General features: G+C 35.8%; 2 protein-coding genes across 2 annotated transcripts in view; one reads left to right on the top strand and one right to left on the bottom strand.

Moving 5' to 3' along the window:
• The window catches only part of LOC127877222 (exosome complex component RRP43-like), a 32,025-nt gene extending 23,361 nt beyond the window's left edge, over window positions 1–8,664 (bottom strand). Inside the window, exon 1 of the mRNA XM_052422900.1 lies at window positions 8,578–8,664. Coding sequence (XP_052278860.1) covers window positions 8,578–8,594 — 17 coding nt within the window. The 5' untranslated portion in view covers window positions 8,595–8,664. The remainder of the gene's footprint in view (window positions 1–8,577) is intronic.
• A 47-nt stretch (window positions 8,665–8,711) lies between these two features.
• On the top strand, window positions 8,712–19,098 carry LOC127877221 (protein zwilch homolog). Its single transcript, XM_052422898.1, has 5 exons — window positions 8,712–8,793; window positions 12,258–13,191; window positions 13,703–13,813; window positions 15,234–15,368; window positions 17,172–19,098. Exons 1-5 carry the CDS (start codon window positions 8,744–8,746, stop codon window positions 17,886–17,888), a joined length of 1,947 nt encoding a protein of 648 aa, XP_052278858.1. The 5' UTR covers window positions 8,712–8,743; the 3' UTR covers window positions 17,889–19,098.
• The last annotated feature ends 123 nt before the right edge of the window (window positions 19,099–19,221 follow it).

Genomic DNA, 19,221 nt, shown 5'->3' with positions numbered 1-19,221 from the left:
TTAAAAAGTTATGACCAAACTTTAACGAAGGTTAAAGATTTTTTAGAAAGAACAAGAGATGTGTTCGTCAGAAACACAATGCCCCCTATTGTGTTGCTTTGAAATTGTTTTTTTTTTTTTTTACCTTTGACCTTGAAGGATGACCTTGACCATGAACTTCCACCACTCAAAATGTAAAGCTTCATGAGAATGCCGCTTTTTTTTTTGACCTTTGACCTTTAAGGATGACCTTGAACTTACATCACTCAAAATGTGCAACTTCATGAGATGCACATGCATGCCAAATATCAAGTTGCTATCTTGAATATTGAAAAAGTTATGGCCAATGTTAAAGTTTTTTTTGGACGGACGGACAGACTGACATACTGACTAACATACTGACTGACGGACAGTTCAACTGCTTTATGCCACCCTACCGGGGGCATAAAAATACAATTATATTTGACCTTTGACCTTGAAGGATGACCTTGACCTTGACTTTTCTCCACTCAAAATGTGCAGCTCCGTGAGATACACATACATGCCAAATATGAAGTTGCTATCTTCAATAATGCAAAAGTTATCGAACTTTAACCAAGGTTAAAGTTTTGGGACACACACAATGAATAAATGACAGACAGACAGGCCAAAAACAATATACCCCCGATCTTTCGATCCGTGGGCATAAAAAAAACGTGACAATACCCATAAAAAAATGTTTCTAAGCTGACCACTATTTATCTTTCTACCGCATATTTACCATATCTAAAGTAAAGATTGGTAAGTAAATAATTAGTTCTATGACGCTCATAGAGTCTTTTACACTTTTCTGCCGATTGCCGAATTAAATTGAAAGGTGATAATTAATTAATTTGTTTTTTACTCCAAAACTACCCTTAATGACAGCAGCGTATATTAATTAAAGGGATCATGAAAAACACAAGCAGTTTAATTGTATTTAAAGTTTAATTAAAGTATCGAGTTTGTAACATTTCGGAAGAGTAATTCATCTAGACTACTATAAAAACGGAAGTAACCACTTTGTCTCCTTCTTATTTCATTATTATTATAATTTTTATTGTCCTGAATATTGTCAAATTGAATTAAATGTGAAAACAAAAATCAGCGTCTCTGCTTCTTTCTTTTGCAATTATGACTGCTTGACCCGGATGTCAGCAAGGGGCCCGTGTCTTATCGGTAACAATCAACGGTAATATAAACAATAGACAGAGATATTTATTATGCAACTGTCATGACAATAGCACTATAACGCAGCCCGATCAATATACCGGGGTATTACTGTGAAACAGATGGTTGCCAACGCCAAATTGATTTGCTATTTTCACAACACCAAAATATATTGACACCTTTTTTTCAGAAAAGGCTGATTTCGGACACTGATTTTTTTAGTGCATATTTTACTCGGATTTTCAATTTTTACCGATAAATTTTGACCTAACTCGGGGGTGCGTATTATACATGAGGGCATATTATATTCGCGGATTTACGGTAACCATGTATACCGGTGGAAAACAATCGCTTCACCCAACAGCATTTCAAATGATATCTTCCTATTAAGGAAGCGGTATGTTTTTACACTGTAACTCCAATATAAAGCGCTCCGTTATAACGCTGAATCCAATATAACGCGGAGGGTGCTTGGATCCCATTTTTTTTCCAACCTTCCATTTGATTTCTGATTCAAATTCGTATTATGCAACTTCATGTATTTTCAGACAATTCAAAGATGGCGGCAATCACAGTCATGTTGATTGCTTTATTCAACCGTCCGTTGAACCGATTATAATCGCCTCGAGGTTAAACAACACCGACAGCTAATTGGTGTTAATCTGTTGTGTAATGTCAATAAAGGTGTGGAAAACCTCGCGTGTCAGTGTTTATTACATGTATTCCTCATCAGAGCGGTTCAGTGCAATAATTTCCATAAGTTAAGTGCAAGCGGGATAGTTATACAATTCAAGTAATTCAAAACGATTGAAACATTCTTACTTTGATATGGTTGCAGTTTGACTATGTTAAATGAGCGGTTGTGAAATATACAGCCTACTGTATAAAACAACTTTTTCTGTCATTTCATTATCATTCTAGTATTATGTCATTTAATCTTTCAGTTCGTGTATAAGAAATTAAATAATGCAGACGATTTATTTACATGCGAACGCAGTGTACTGGCAATTGTTAACAGAGTTTCACTTTCATTTTCGCGCGGTATCAGAAAGTCCCCGGGAAACACGTTTTTTGCATGCGTATGACGCAATAAAACATTTTTTTGTACATGAGTCGTATTGCATTCAATCTAAATTTAAAGTCGCTCGTCCAATGAAATCTCTGCTCCATAATGCACTGTACTCTTAACACTTCTGAAAATGGCATATATGCGTACGGTTGTGTTTACGAATTTCTTAAACATATATCGTCATTAATGTTCAACATTATTATTTTTAAGTGATGTTGCAATTTTATTGGATTATCGGATAAATGTGCACATAAGAAAAGCGGTTTGTATACTGTTATCGATACGATTCAGTTTATATGCATGTATTTGCGTCAATACAGCATGGCAATATACATGACCTTTATTATAGGCTATTCTATACCTGGTTTTTTTTATAGCGCCCTGCAGTTAATGAGCTCAAAACCTATAACGCGGATCCGTTATAACGCTGTTTCGCGGCTTGGACCCCATTGACAGCGCTATATTGGAGTTACAGTGTACTTTGTTGTTCTATATCATTTCATGAAAGAGTTAGCAAAGCTGTAAGGTTGTATTTATTTCAAAGCAGAAACACTTGTGAATTGATTTATCGGGTAGGGAAGTCGACAATCAGGGATATCGTGCAAAAGTCGGCATGTTTTTCAGTGTGCAAAGGAACTAAATTCAACTAACACATGCATGCATGTATAAAATTGCTTGTTTTTCATGTCGCACTGTTTGATCTATGTTGTGACTGATATTGCTTTCCAATCAACAGATTAAGCGACGTGTTTTTCTTATGTGATGCAATATGAATAAATGTTATATATAAATAAACTATGGAAATTTGCTGAAAGTGTTTTTTCCACATAAGGCTATGTAATTGACCTTCTGAACGTAAAAAAGTCAATGTCCCCTCTAAATCGGAATCCTCTCTAAACCGGAATTTCCTCTCATCCCGGGGGTGTCCGGTTTAAAGGGGTTTCACTGTATCATAAATTAAACTTTAAACAAATTTTGCGATTTAAAAATGTGCTTGCTTCAAATTTCACAGATATGATTAAAATTCATGTCAACCTTATCAATGTTACAAATTCAGTACTGCCATGATGCATAGAATGTAACATCACCAAAATTGTATTTATTTAAAAAACAATCTAAATCAACTTGATTATGCACTTTTCAGCTGAAAATGTTATTGTTAGCAATTTAGATTGACTCTAGCTAAGACATTATACCCATAAAATGCACCCATCTCCAGGCTTTTTCCGCCCTATGCCACGGGTCCGAAATTCGGCCCCATTCCCAATGCAAATCTGGTTGTTTTTTTCCCAATTGAAAAAAAAATTCCCAATTCCAAAAAAAAAAAAAAAAAAAATTTTTTTTTTTTTTTTTACCTTAAAATATATAAGTTAACCTGATCCGGTGTAGAAAATAGAAAGTGTTGCATAATTAAATTATCTGTTGCCTTGAATTTGTTTTAAAAAACTTTAAAATATGTTAATGATTATTTAAGACTTTCCTTATTTCCCTCAAATTCCGGTGCTTCGCACGATTTTTTTCACCTCAAAAAAGGCCAGGCCTTTTCCCCAAATTCAGATTAAAAAACCTGCACTTATCTCACATGTTCATAATACTTTGTAAAATTTTAATAATAAGTTATCAAAATAGTCATTATTTACCAGTTAACGGCTTCTTTGAAATATAAGAAACACTATTTACATGCGATAATTTTTCCCAATTGAGCCAATTTTGTGAATAATTATTTTCCCAAAATGGGTGTTTTCACGACGCGAAATTCCCAAAATTCCAGTGTGGCATATTCCCAAAATGGAGCGGAAAAAGCCTGATCTCCTCTCTAATGAGAAATAATTCACTGAAGAATGTGGCATTGAGACCAAAATGAGGGTGCCATTGTATATACCAACTCAATATGATCAGTGTCCGACAAATCCATTGCCCGGAGCCCGGGGGCTACCAACATTTTTCATCAGGCTACTGAAATTTTCCAGCTGACGCCCGCCGGGCTACTATAAATCTATAAGAGCGGTAGCCCGGTTTATTGACAGACATGCGTAGAATAAACACGCTGACCATGTGTTTGTACACTGTGTATTGCTTATAATCCGATAACAAAGTGCAATCAATTAACTTATCAGTCACCGATCACTTGCAGTAATGTCTTAAACAGTAACAGTGTATTTTAATCATCCAATCAGAATCAACATTTGTCGTCTGCTAATAATATAATGAGAGCCGGTTGGATAGTTGGCGCACATGATGCAACATCATTTCGCAGTTTGGAATTCTTTGTTAACCGCAACAATGAGTAATTGCGACAACGTTTTTGATGTCGTTAAATATCCAAGGACGCCAAACATTAAATAAATCAAAACAATAGCGGATTCTTCAAACGCGTTAACGGTAACGAAACCGAAAATGAATATTAATGACAACTTTGTGAACGCGGTTAACACCTGCTAATTAGTTTGCATTGACAATTAATAATTGGATTAATCGACTGTAAATCAATAATCCCATATATGCCCGATTTATAATATTTTTAAAACCAAATTATGGGTGGGTAATATAGACGATAAGAGTCATAAACACAAACGTTTGAAATTTTCTAAAGTGTCAAATGAATTTCGGAATATGGTTCTATTTAAAGATATAATGAAATAAGCTCCCAATCAGGACCGTTGTATTGCAACATGCGTAAATAACCTGCCACGGTTTGCACGTGTTGTGTACAGCTATTTTAGGTTACAAAATTCTACATTTAAGAAATGAATTTCTTTGTCCTGATAAAAAGCGCGCGAAAATTGGCGTGGGTGTATTTATTTGTAATTAAAAATTTCGTAGCAGGTACAACATTGAGATCATTTAATTTCCATTAAAAGTTTCGTTGTGAATTTCAACTAAAGTACCGGGGTATCTCGCAAATTATTTGGCATTGACATTTTCTCTTAATAAAATATCATGTAAACACGCTGTATCGTTACCGTTATGCTGTATCAGTTCCTTCATTATTGAAACAATTGTTGTATTGTATACTGACTGCACACAAGTGTCGTAACATACGGATGCAATACGTAAATTCGGACAGTACTTAAAGTCGGACACAAGTACATGTAAATAAATGATTTAATACTCTTGATTTCTTGAAACTCTGTATTTGTTGTTAAAAAGGGCAATTGCATTGATTAACACCATACGAGTCAATCGTATTGATCATCTAAACGCTTTATTTACGTTTACGACTTAACGTGCTGACCGAATTTAAGTACACATACATATGCACATACATGTAATATCTACATGTAGTATATGATTTTCTTTGGTACATTTACATTTAAGTACACGGTGCCTGTTCTGTAACATTAATTTACAATATTGACTGTGTACATCAGACTACTTGCTGTTTTATGTATATGTATGCATACATATTATGTATATGTAAATAAAGTAGGGATGTCAACGAATATCCGAATATCCGAATATTCGGTCCGGGACTGTTTTCCGAATCGAATATTCGGAAGAAAAAATAAAAAAATCGAGTAATTTCAAAGACTTTGTTTTCGTGAAATTTGCTTCAAACATTGTAAAAAAAGTTGTTCCTCGTGTCATAATGTTTATTCCGGTAGGCGCGATAATGCGTCGCTATGGTGATGACAGTATACCGGTCATAAATCCCGTTAATTGCCTAACAAAGACAGATACTTTGTGTCAAAATTATGATAGGTGCAAATCGCGTCGGCAATCAAAACACCGACCTGCACTTGATCCAATTACTCGAATTACATTTAAAATTATCAAAGATTAAATGAGTAAAGGAAAAGCCAACTTGGTGTAAAAAACAAATAAGACCGTATGGAAATTAAAACACCGACCCGTCTTGATCTAATAACTCGAATTACATTTAAAATGATCAAAGATTAAATGAGTAAAGAAATAGCCGAATTGGTATGAAAAACAAAAAAGATCGTATGGTTATAATCACGTTGTCCAATCAAAAAGCTTTTAGAAAATAATTTACTCAACCTCTAATGAGTATTTGCATATCGTATGGTCCAAACTTTAATTAATTACTCAATATTCAATCAAGTATTATACTTAAAGAAATGTTTTTGGTATTTCGCCCTCATTTAATTGAAAATATTATAATTGCTACACGCATAAAGTAAATCTCTGTCCAAGCAAAATGCCACATACGCCTTCCGCTGCTTGGAAGTATTTCACGACATCATCCGATAAGAAGTCGCCAATCCAAGTGACATTTAAACGTGGCAACTTTAAAAGACTGACTGTTTAGTCTGTTAAACAGGTTCAAAGTGTGTTGTGGCTATGAACATAATTCGTTTAAGTTCAGCGTTAATTATATTTAGATCTAACTGTTTTGTCATGTAATTATTTTGTAGTCATGAAATATTATTGCTCTCGTTCTATTGTTGATGTACGATATTAATAGTTTAAAAACAGTTTTTGTCATTCAATTTTAACAATAAAAAGTAATCAGCTTCGAATTAGCGACGGCAACGCTGTGTCAATATTTAGTCACTTCCGGTAAACTTCCGGTAAAAACGAAAGTAGAATTCATGGAGTAATGGTACGGTTAACAAAGTTGACTTTTTTTCCAACAGATGTTGACCGAATATCCGAATATTCCTTCGGAAGGGTGACCGAATATTCGAATACCGATATCGGTATTCGTTGCCATCCCTAAAATAAAGAAATAAAATAAAGATGAAAACCTGCCTCTTATCATTCTGTAGGAAAATTTTATGGGCTACCAAATATTTTTATTGGTAGCCCAGTGGGCTACCTGAAAAATAAGAAATTTGTCGGACACTGATATGATAAACTAAAAATTGTAGATAAAAGGATTGTCTTCATCCAAACATAATAAATGCGTCTACCTCAGGGTGAAATTTTCAGCAAAAATGCAAAAGGTGGAATTGTACATCACATGGAAGAAGACTGAACTGTAGATAAATAAGCAAACTATCCTCGAGTGCCCAATTTCGACGCATACAAGCAGTTTGTTGAAGTTTTGTTGCTCAATATAGGGATTTATGTAATAAATTTTGTTATTTCATTACACATGCACCTTTTATTTACACATTTTAAATTCAATCGATTGTGTTATCAACAAAAATTCGTTGAAAAACGAAATGACCCAAGTCTATGTACTGGCGGCCATATCTGTTGAGAGTGCCCTAAAACGACGCATCTGATTGGTTATATGATTTCAATGTAAATATCACTCCTGTGGAGACTGAATTAATAAAATAATAACTCATGGTTGTTCTACTTAAATGTGTAATTGCTGTAAAAGTAATATGAAACTGAAATTAATTAAATCAATTAAGATTTTTAATTGTGTGATGCCATACTGTATGGCAGTGGTTTTAATAGGGGCCTGTGTCAGCAACCCTGTCATAAGCTGTGTTTATGGAAGATATGTGAATATAACCTGTAGTTCTTTTGTGGAACCTGCACTTATAATTAATTAAATGAAAATTAGTAATAAACATAATATGCAATTACCAACATAAACACGTGCTACATATAGTTAAAATTGTATTACAGCATAACGAAAAACATATCCGGACTTCAAATGAAAGTTTACGCGTACACCTTTTTCATAGTGAAAATAAATCTATTTATACCATGTTTTGTCAAATGGCAGTCACGTGACTTATGAATGAAATTGTGAACTTTTGCATACGAAACCGATGCATTATCCCACGGTCTTATTAACAAAGACAATTGGGTGTAAAGTGTTCAAAAGTTTTGCATTAAGTAAAGTACATAAAAATCCATCAATTGCAAACCGATCAACCATATCTTACCTTTTAACCCGCTATTTTCCACATAACACACAATAACTATAGTAATTTGTGCGCAGAGTACCATTTGCTATTGTATGACGTCAACGGATGTCGCTCATGTATCAAACAAAGGCAAAACAAAAAATGCGTCGAATTGGGGCAGCGTCGATTCGGGTCACTCAACGATATTATTCTAATGCATCTTTGTGAAAATGGAATTGAACATGGATTGGTAACTGACGGCATTTGAATAAGTAAAAACTGTCCATTAGTGAATAAGTATTTGAGAATCACGAACATAGCTGTTCTGAAAAATAAGTAACTAACTATTTGAGAATCACGATCATAGTTGTTCTGAAAAAAATAGTGGATTGTAACCTTGATATCGACATGTGCTATTTTTCATTTCTTTCCTGTCGCACAGAATCGCAAAACTCAGCGATTTTTAGTACGATTTTAACGTAAGTTACTCTTTCAAAACATTAAAATTATAATTGACGTATGTCACCCTTAAATATCATGTAACAACAGACGAAATTACAAACTTACCGACTGTCGTCAGCCATGATGGAAAAATCATGAACATAACTTTCTTACAGTCATGTTCATTGGAGAACATTTGTGATATAAACCAATCATATCGGATGACACATGTAAAGTTGTTGTTATTTTGTAACGGTCGATAAAACGCTTTCATTACTTAAATACTTGTTGTATGCGAAAAACAATCGTCTGCGTGACAAAACAGGCGCAGTTTTCAAAGTGGTAAGCAAATCCAAATGGTTAATCTGTCAACTGTATAGTCTACCAAACAAAAGTTGAACATGTTGTTGTTAAAAAATTTCAACTACATTATTTAGCGCTTAGAAAAGATCAGTAGCCGAAAGATTAAGATAAATAAAAGCGGGATACTTTAGGTTTTTAATTATAATTTATATGCAGCATATTTCACCATGATCTTTCTTTTTTCCTCAAAGCAAAAGGAACCATAACTAGTTGCAATAATCTCAATATTTTGTTCATCTCCTATCCATATAAGTTCAACCTTAGTAAATATAATACTGGAAACACTTGTATCCTCAATTTTTTAGCAAAACCACACACAACACTAATTTCCCAATTTTAGCATACATGCCATACGTCCCGGATTGTCCGGGACAGTCCCGGAAATGAAGAACTTGTCCCGCTGTCCCGGAAATCTGTCAAATGTCCCGGAATTTACAAAATCCATATATACATGTACCTTATCTTAGGCTTAACTGCACCTCGAATCTGTATATCTGCAGCGTCTCCATGACAATGCCTACCCGAATAGGCAGACTACGCTACTTGTCAAAATCGATCAATTAACAGGGGTCCTGTTATCATATCGATTGTCTCACGTTCGCGGTCAAACTGAAAATTGTTTAATGTGGTTGTTAATTGACTTTAATCTACTACGTCATTATTTCCCGCTGCGTAAGGGCAAAGGATAGTTGTTCACACATCTGAAGTCCAACATCGCTGAGTAAAAAATTAAAAGCAGTTTATGTTCGCACGTTTAACCGACAAAGAAGTTGAGTAAAAAAGTAAGCATATAAAAACCTCATCCTCACTAGGTTTATTATTGTCTTATTGTCACCCCCGGTGAATGAATGAATAAAGGCGTATCAACAACTGCGCGTTACACACCGGTCTTAATAACAATAACGCAGTGACGTCACCATCTACGTTTAGAACGCTTACACTGAAAACACGTGGCTTGTATCTAGTAACGGAAGTAGTAATGTTTAATTTGATGTTAATAGATCAAGTGTATTTCGGATAGGCTTTCGAAGTTTTGCAATTAACGATGTGAAACAAAAAAAAAACGTACCAAAAATGCATATGTCTATAAATATCGCTACATTTTATACATGTCCCGGAAAATCGGCAAAAGTCCCGGACAATTTAACTCAATGTCCCGGAATTGGTCTGAAAAATTATGGCATGTATGATTTTAGTCAAAACACCGCGAATTTTCCTAATCCAAAGGGACCCGGCCCCATTCCCAAAACGGTGAAAAAACACTGGCCGATACTCTGAGAATAAGGGATAAGTTTTTCTTGACTTAAGCCTTAAGTTAAGGTTCGGGAACTAAGATCGAGATCTAAATTATTTTTTTGGAAACCTTCCATTGGGAATTTTTAGCTCCTATTTGGGAAAAATTATACTTTTTATGCTCCCCGAAAATGTTATGGTGAATGCGTCCAGCATAAAGTTGCCAATTTTTCCTTCCTTCGGTCACACTTTAGTGACAGTTTCTCATAGTGCCTTCAATATTTTACTGATCTCTTATATATTTGGCATGTAGGTTCCTTGCATGGACCACAACCTTTTGATGAGGTCACTGGGGTCAAGGTCACCGAGGCTAATAATAAATTTTTTGTCACACTTTTGATACAGTTTCATATAGTGCCTTCAATATTTTACTGATCCCTTACATATTTGGCATGTAGGTACCTTGTATGGACCTCTACCTTTTGATGAGGTCACTGGGGTCAAGTCCCAAGGTCACCAAGGCTAATAGTAGATTTTCCATCACACTTATGTTACAGTTTCTCATAGTACCTTCAATATTTTACCCATCTCTTACATATTTAGCATATAGGTACCTTGCATGGACCTCTACCTTTTGATGAGGTTTGAAGTCACTGGGGTCAAAGGTCACTGAGGCTAATAATAGATTTTCTCAAGGTCAAACAAGGGGAGCATCCATCGTTTTCAACACTACTTGTTTCCGTTGGGAATGGGTCCATTTAGCGGACCCGATTTTGAATGAGAAAAAAACACTGTTGGCACGCCTCATGGTATCGTGACACAGGCTACTCTGGGATGACACTTAACGCACATGCATAAAGCCTTATTTTCCAAGAATGCTGCTAAACTTGAATATAGACTTTAAAATCTATGTAAGCCTCTCTGATCGCCAATGGTGATTGAATCTTTCAACTGGTGATTCAAGTTGAAAAGGTAAAAGAAGATGGTTATTGTAAAAAAATAAATAGAATTCTCTATATGTATATCAACATTCCCTTCTTGTAAACAGCACTTGGTACCCACGTTTGCGCAGTAGACCCAACATGGGTTGATAGTAGATTATCTTCTGTGTATGCTGTCACAGAGGCATCATGAAAAATTTTCAGGTAACACTCCCATTGCCAAACTGTGATGTTCACCATCCAATCACATACAATAATACTTACCGTATATCGGCGGGGTGAAATGTGGGTTTACTGGCGCTCGATTGGTCATTGTTGGCTCAGGTACTACTTACATGTACCCCGGGTACTTTAAGTCACTGTAATTATACTAAAACATACCCGGGAATTTTAATGCTAAATTGGCTGTTGTCCGCTATTTTTTTTAAATTAATTATGTTCCCATTTATGTCAATTTTCTGTTAAATGGCTTCTACATCATCAGAAATCATACTCAAAAAAGCATGTTGATGTAGTTTTTTAAAAAGAAAAGTTTAAGATAAACAATATAGTTTTACGGTAAACGGTAAAAAAAACTGTGTCATCTGTCAAGTTCCAAACATGAAAAACATGCAAATTGCGGCAAACCATGTGCTGTAACTAGATAAAGAAGTGCAACACACATATAGTATTTAGAATGAAAAATTTACTTTGGAATTAATGCACACAAAACAACAAATTGAAACTATAGAAAAAATACCTAAATTTCTGACAAATAAATTGCAGTATTTGTATTTTTAAAGCACCAAAAAGCATCAGACTATGTTGCTTGACAAGTACAATGTCAAATATTGGTGAGAGGGGGCAGATAGGACTTACTAAAGACGAGACCTACACCAGTAAAAACTGGAGTGTCTGAAAACAATGCTAGGGACGGCTCTTACATTGTATTCAGTCACTGTTAATACATGAAAATGAATAAAAATGACATAAAAATAAATGAAATGAAATTTCATGTGAAACATATTTTATTTAAATGTGCCTATGTGGTTTGATTGATTGTTGATGCCAAAAATTATGTTATTTTGCATGTTTTGTTAGTCTCTCACACACAAAACGTCATACATAGGCAAATAAGGTTATTATGTGGGTCGTCATCATGACGCCGAAATTTGGCTTTTTTATCCTAAGCGCCAACCTAGAACATTATTTTCTCTCTTGACTTCATAGTCTTTTCAATTCGAGGATGATAGGATGAAGTTATACAGTAAAATTGATCTCTGCTTCCAGGACCACAGTGACATACAACATGGAGGATTCCTTGTTAAAAGAACTGGCAGTGTCCTTAAGCAAGCTCCAGGCTTCTCATGAAAATGGAAGCAAAATTAATCAAGATGTCTTCAACAGTTCTGTTCTAAGTTATATCAGAGCAGATGGCTCAATAGAAATTGAAAGATACAAGAAGTTGAAGGATGTTTTCAATTTTAAATCACCACTTATAATTGCATGTAAAAATAATGGATTTTGGCAAGCAGTTGAACGAGCCAAGGGAATTGATCACTCACCAGATCGAGTTCATACCAGAAAGAAAAGCAGTAGGCATTCATCAACTGATCAAAACAGTACAGGTATATGTGGATCACCATTAAAACTTGATATTATTGCTGATTTGTCAGTGTTTGAAGACAATGAAGGCATTATGGTGAATGCGTCCAGCAAAGGAAAATCTGTTGACTTTGGCTTGCCACTGGCTACTGTTAGAAAACTGATGTTCCTTTTTTCATCTCTTGCTTCAAATTCAAAAAATGTCTTGGAATCAGAGAAAGCAGAATTTCCAACCATACTGGCTTTGTGTGATGGACAGAACATTCGAGGTGTTTCTGCAATTGCTCTAAAGCCTATTGTTGATGATCAGAACAATTTTCTTGGTCTGAAGATAACTGATTCCGTCTCAAAACCTCCAACAGAAAAAGCAGTTCATGCAAAGATGCTGCCAAACTTTTCGAACACAGTGGAGATTACATGTCAAGCTAAATATGACATACATGTTATGGCTGATTTTTCGCTTGAAAATGCAAGCTTCATTCAACTTGAATTGAATTGGAAGATAATTCCAGGCCAGTCTTTCCTTATGCTACATGAGCCCCCACTACAAGCAAAAACAGTTGCTCGAATAAGAAACTGTCTTGGAAACCCAGAAAGTCTTCTTTCTGCTATGTATCAGGTGGGTGTGACATTTTGCCAGTTCCAAATGATTGACATTATTGTTGTAAAAGATACAATAATCAATTTGTAACTATTGGTGTGTCTTGGAAAAGATCCAAGATCTGATCACAAAAGGTACAGGTTACTGCTAAAATGGGCAGCATGGAAAGACTACAGTTGAAGGTATCTGATCAGGCCAAAAAAAAAATTAGGTTCGTTTTGGGTTGCCCGACCGTGTCTCCCGAATCGGCGCCGACCCTCAACATTTTATTGGGGTCGCCAAAAAAACTTTTTTTTTTCATGTTCATTTTTTTCGTTCATATACATGTAAGATGTAATATCAAGCAAACAATGCATATATATGCATGCATTTATTTCCCAAGAGACCAGAAATGGACCTATTTTTTATTTTGGCTTAATTTGCTTAAGTGTTTTTAAATTTTTAGTGTTACTTTTCAATTCATATCAGATACTGGTAATGGTAACATTGCGTTTGACTTCATTTGAACAAACAATTTACCTATCTATAGGAACTGGAAGTATTAAGAACAGTGATTGAGGGATTGGAGACTACTGAAGTGAACTGGATTGGTACCCATGAGCAGCCTCTTGTTGAGGACGTGAAGAAGCTTGTGGAACAGGTATGGCAGTGATCAGAATTACCTAGCATAGGCCTTGCACCAGTTGATTAGCCTGGCTCAGGGGAAAATAGCCTTAAAGCAGGTGTGTAAGGTGTTATCCCAGAATAGCCTGTGCAGTTTGCCTTAATGCATGTGTGTTTAGTGTGTACAGGCTAATTGTTTAAAGTTTCTAATGAATTTATACCTCAATTTTATTTCATAAATATCAAACAAAGTTTGTAACTATAATTTGTATGATTTTGTCCTGCTGTGTCAATATTTGTTGATAAAGAATCCCAGTTTGGTCAATTTTGTTGATACAAAATTACCAAATGTGCCATTTTATCAATTGAAAAAATCAAAATTTGACCAGACTCGTTTTCCCAAAATGGCCAGAAAAATCTGTGAACTCTTTAGTTGACTCATAATATATTACCCATTCTTTATAAAACTTAGTCAGAACATTTATCCCAATAATATCTCAGCAGAGTTCAAAACTGGACCACATGATGTAAGAACTAGTACAGCAGTGCAAATTAATGAACAAAATTTGAACACTCTAGAGGCTGAAACTTCTTGCTGAGCAAATTGGTGAGAACATTTATCCCAATTATATCATGGCCAAGATCAAAACTGAGTCATGTGGGGTCCAAAACTTTGGTCTCCAGGTCAAATTGAAGAATAATCTTGTGACCACACATGATGTCAAATTTGTGTGCGCGTTTTTGTCATGAAGTTCTCAGAACATTTGTTCAAATTCAGTCTCTTCAAAGTGACATATGGTTCTGGTCTATTAAAAAACATTACCACCATAAGGCAGGGCTGTTTTGTTTATAAACATTATAAAAATTCTGTTTACCCACTAATTATAAAACTTCCTCAGAACTTAAAATGTAATGTTATCATATCTGATTTTGGAAATTATTGAGGTTTGTTTCAAAACATGACTGTGAGGTGTTTGGGCCATTTTCCTCATGAGTCTTTAGAGATTCCTTGTGATAACTGTCTGCTCATAACAGTTAAGCTCACAGGGGTCTCAGGTGTTAAGTCATTCATATAATTAATTCTTAATTAGTGTGAAATGTTTTATAGGACTATGATCCAGGTAACATGAATAATATTGGAGCCTTATTCTGGAAAACAGGGCTTAATGCATGTGCATAAAGTATCGTCCCAGATTAGCCTGAGCAGTCCACGCAGGTGATGAGGGACAATACTTTCCGCTTTTATGGAATTTTTCATTTAAAGGAAGTATTTTCTATATGAAAATCAAGTCTAGGCCGAAAGTGTCATCTCTAGTAGGCATGTGTAGACTGCAAAGGCTAATCTGGGACAACACTATACACACGTGCATCAGACCCCATTTTATTTTCCCAGATAGGCTCATATTTAAACATTTACAAATTTGACACAGATTTATTAAAGTATGTATATTTTCCAGCTCAAGCTAGGAAGTGATATTGTAGAGATCCGCCATGGCGAGACAACTTGCGCTACTGATGATGACAGCGAGGCTATCAACCTTGACATGGTTGAAGAACGAAAGGACCTCGATTTTACTGATCTTCTGTGGAAGGTACATGTGAATATAAGCTGATCTCATTGTAACAGTGTTTGTATATACCTGTTTGTGGGGGTATTCTTTGCAGAGATGTGTTCCTTTGAATCTAGGCCAAGTTTGATGGTTACATCCTGGTACATGTGTTCTTTGTGTCACAACCAGTTTTCTGTTTATCACAACAAAACTTTATAAAAATGTTGATTTCACTTGGTGGAAGTGCCAGATGTTATTTTTAAGTATGGCACACGGCATGTTGCAGAGTAAGCAATTATGCAATTGATTTGATTAATTAACATGAAGCTTTGTCTTTGTGTGTAAGTGAACAACGAAAGTAAGAGACTATTCTTACTAGTACTTAAGGTTTGCACCTGCTTGAAATGAGCCTTTGCAGTGGAATTTTCATCTTTAATGACTTTTCATTGCTGTAAAAATGTGAGTTTGTATTAAAGGTTAGATATTGCTCGTTTTAAAATCCTAGTTATAAGATTGAGGTGTTGCAGACAGATAGGCGTGGCATCAGACAGGTTGCTTCCGGTCAATAACTTTGTTTGCCTAAACTTGATTTTTGCTTAGAAGAGACTTTCTTGAAAAGAAAAATATCATAAAGACAGAGTGTCGTCTCTGATCAGCATGTGTGGACGGCACAGACTAATCTGGGACTACACTTTATGCACATGCATTAAACCCTTTTTTCACAGAGTAAGGCCCATATTTATTTGCATCCATATACTGCAGTTACAAGGCATGAATAGAAATGTGGCACATCTTGATTATAAAGGTGCTGCTTTATGACTGGTTTAATTTTTATAATTGAATGTCATAGTTATTAATAAAATTGCATATTAAAACTTTTGTTAAACAAATAAATTCGTAAATGTTGCTTAATCGCTGACAAACTAGTTTGGTAAGACAGGAAAGAAATAAAAGCATGTGTTACAGTGTAAATTATCTCCTAATCCAGCTCTATAAGTTGAACCTTAGAAAATATAATATTCAAATCACTTTTAATATCAATTTTAAAGTATTTCACAGCATTAAATCATCAACATATATTTCCCAATTTTAGTCAAAAGAACAGGATATTTCCCAATACAAAAGGACCCGGCCCCATTCCCATAATGGTGAAAAAACACTGTGCTATGATGACTTTGTGGATATTCATATTGTTACCTTTGTTAAACAACAAGATATATATATTTATCCTGTCACATGCCTTTAAATCAGCCCGATAACCAGGTAATCTAATATCCCAAAAGATATTAGGCTAGATGACCACGTGACCTCGAATATCCGTCAGTTGCTATCCGCGCATGCGCATTCATTTACTATTTTCTATCAATAAAATATACTTTTTTCTATTAATAAAATACCAAATACATGTAAAGAAATGTTGTTTAAACATTATTATTTAAACAGCATAATTTCGTCTTTGTGTATTGAATTAATAACGAGTAACTCGATTTCTGTGAGTCTTAACAAGATGGAAGCTAGCCTAAGCCCTTTGCCTGATGTGACGTCACCATGTTTTTTTTGCGCGTGATGTTAACCATATTAAATATTTAAACACAAAATACTCGAAAACTAGATATTTTAGAAACATTTCAACGAATGTTGTAAATGTGACAGGATAAATAGAATAATAGGTTGGTGACGTGGATGGAGAATGGTTATCTGGCTCGTCAGAGGATCTTATCGGGTGAGCCGATTCCTCCGACTTGCCAGATAACCATTCTCCATCCACGTCACCAACCTATTATTCTCTATATGCTTCCTTAGCACTTGTTTTCAGTGATGTTTAATATTTTGTTGTTTTTCCAGATTTTACAAGGATGTACATCATACATGGAGCTCATTGAAACACTGAAGTACATAGTTGGAGAATTGCGAAAAGGCGATTTACAGCCATTCATTCACAGCTACAACAACACCACCGTTGGACAAATGGTGAAGGATTCCTATAGGGGCCAGCTGAGAGACCCGGTCCTGACAGGATTGAGCCCCCTGCAGTATCTGGCTGAGATGGGGGTGCAGAAGTTGACCAGAGACTACGTCCACATGTTCTTGTCAAAGAATCTCGCCAACATGGGCATGCTGGATTTCTACCTGAAAGGAAATCTGGAGTTAGAGGAGAAGCTGAACAGGCTGCGCAGGCTACAAGACACTCTGGAGACAGTCATGATGTTGAATAAGTACCTTACCCTGCCCCATGAGAGCCTCGCCAAGTGCTGCAGAGAAATGTTGAAGTTCTACGAGACCAATCAGATGAGCTCCTCCCACAGTTTTACTTTCAGCGTTCCAACCGCCTCCATCAGGAATGTTTTTGAAAAGTTTGCACCCACAGAATGGTCAGTGTGTAGTCAGAAAAAGGTGGGCTCATTCTGTGCGGAGAGACTGGCCTATCACTTCACCGCGGAGCAGGCGTTTGATTGGGTGAAGATGGAGGTGGATGCTGGAAGGTCGACCAGCACAGGGGATGAGGAGGAACCCAGCTACTTCCTTACCATTCTTAGAGACAGTGTGAGCATTCTGGCCTGAGTGACCATTCTTAGAGACAGTGTGAGCATTCAGGCCTGACTGACCATTCTTAGAGACAGTGTGAGCATTCTGGCCTGACTGACCATTCTTAGAGACAGTGTGAGCATTCTGGCCTGAGTGACCATTCTTAGAGACCGTGTGAGCATTCTTGCCTGACTGACCATTCTTAGAGACAGTGTGAGCATTCTGGCTTGACTGACCATTCTTAGAGACAGTATGAGCATTCTCTCCTGACTGACCATTCTTAGAGACAGTGTGAGCATTCTGGCTTGACTGACCTTTCTTAGAGACGGTGTGAGCATTCTCTCCTGACTGACCATTCTTAGAGACAGTGTGAGCATTATGGCATGACTGACCATTCTTAGAGACAGTGTGAGCATTCAGGCCCGACTGACCATTCTTAGAGACAGTGTGAGCAATCTGGCCTGACTGACCATTCTTTGAGACAGTGTGAGCATTCAGGCATGACTGACCATTCTTAGAGACAGTGTGAGCAATCTGGCCTGACTGACCATTCTTAGAGACAGTGTAAGCATTTTGGTATGATTGTAGACTTAATTATGGGTACACATAATGTAATGACATTGGTACTGGTACTGTTTAGTGTTTGTGTTTGATATGGTCAAGATTGCTGAGTTACTATTGCATATACATGTATAAACATCTGTCATGAAAGTTTTTTAATAGTGTTTCTATATTTATCAAATTGGTCCTATATAGGCCTTGACCATAATTGTTGCTGATTACTTTTGTTTTCTTTGGTATGGTTAAATGCATAGGTGGTTAGCGTGTGGCTATGATATTATTTAGCGAAAACATCATTTTGAATGAAAAATAATCATGTTATAATGAAAAATCAACTTTTCTGGAGAAGAAAAATTCACTATCAAATATATATAGAACAAGGTATTCAACTTGAAATCACCCGAAAACAGGGTGCATCGCTTTGAACAGCCATTACTTCATCAATTTTGCAGCCATTTTCACGAGCTTGGTCTTATTCAACGCATAAATGAATTTCCTTAGTGTTTCCTGGTTTTATGCTGTTTGCACATAGCCATTTTCACTTTGCTTCCGACAGGGAAAGGGTTAATATCAAAGCCACATGCTAACCACCTGTGGTAAAATGCCAACAAGAATTTAATCATAATTAAGCTCTCAACATGTTTTCATTTTTTTTCTGGTATGAATAAATTGTATTTACTTTAAATCTTTATTTACTGACTGCCACTTGAGAAGAAAATTCACCGTTTATTGGTTTTTGACAAATCCCGATTTCCACTTAGTCTTCTTTGTTCACTAATTTTGTGTTAAATTCTAAAACATGTTCACC

Source organism: Dreissena polymorpha, chromosome 4, assembly GCF_020536995.1.
Source record: "Dreissena polymorpha isolate Duluth1 chromosome 4, UMN_Dpol_1.0, whole genome shotgun sequence".
NCBI classification, from domain to species: domain Eukaryota; kingdom Metazoa; phylum Mollusca; class Bivalvia; order Myida; family Dreissenidae; genus Dreissena; species Dreissena polymorpha.
The sequence above is the reverse complement of the archived record's forward strand: the minus strand, read 5'-3'. Positions and strand labels throughout refer to the sequence as shown.

What these genes read in the sequence shown, in the direction of transcription:
- LOC127877221 (XM_052422898.1), top strand. Translation starts at nt 8,744, where the DNA reads ATGCGAAAAACAATCGTCTGCGTGACAAAACAGGCGCAGTTTTCAAAG. An exon ending in CAGGCGCAGTTTTCAAAGTG is followed by an intron (nt 8,794 to 12,257) that starts GTAAGCAAATCC and finishes CTCTGCTTCCAG; the next exon opens with GACCACAGTGACATACAACA. An exon ending in TTACTGATCTTCTGTGGAAG is followed by an intron (nt 15,369 to 17,171) that starts GTACATGTGAAT and finishes TTGTTTTTCCAG; the next exon opens with ATTTTACAAGGATGTACATC.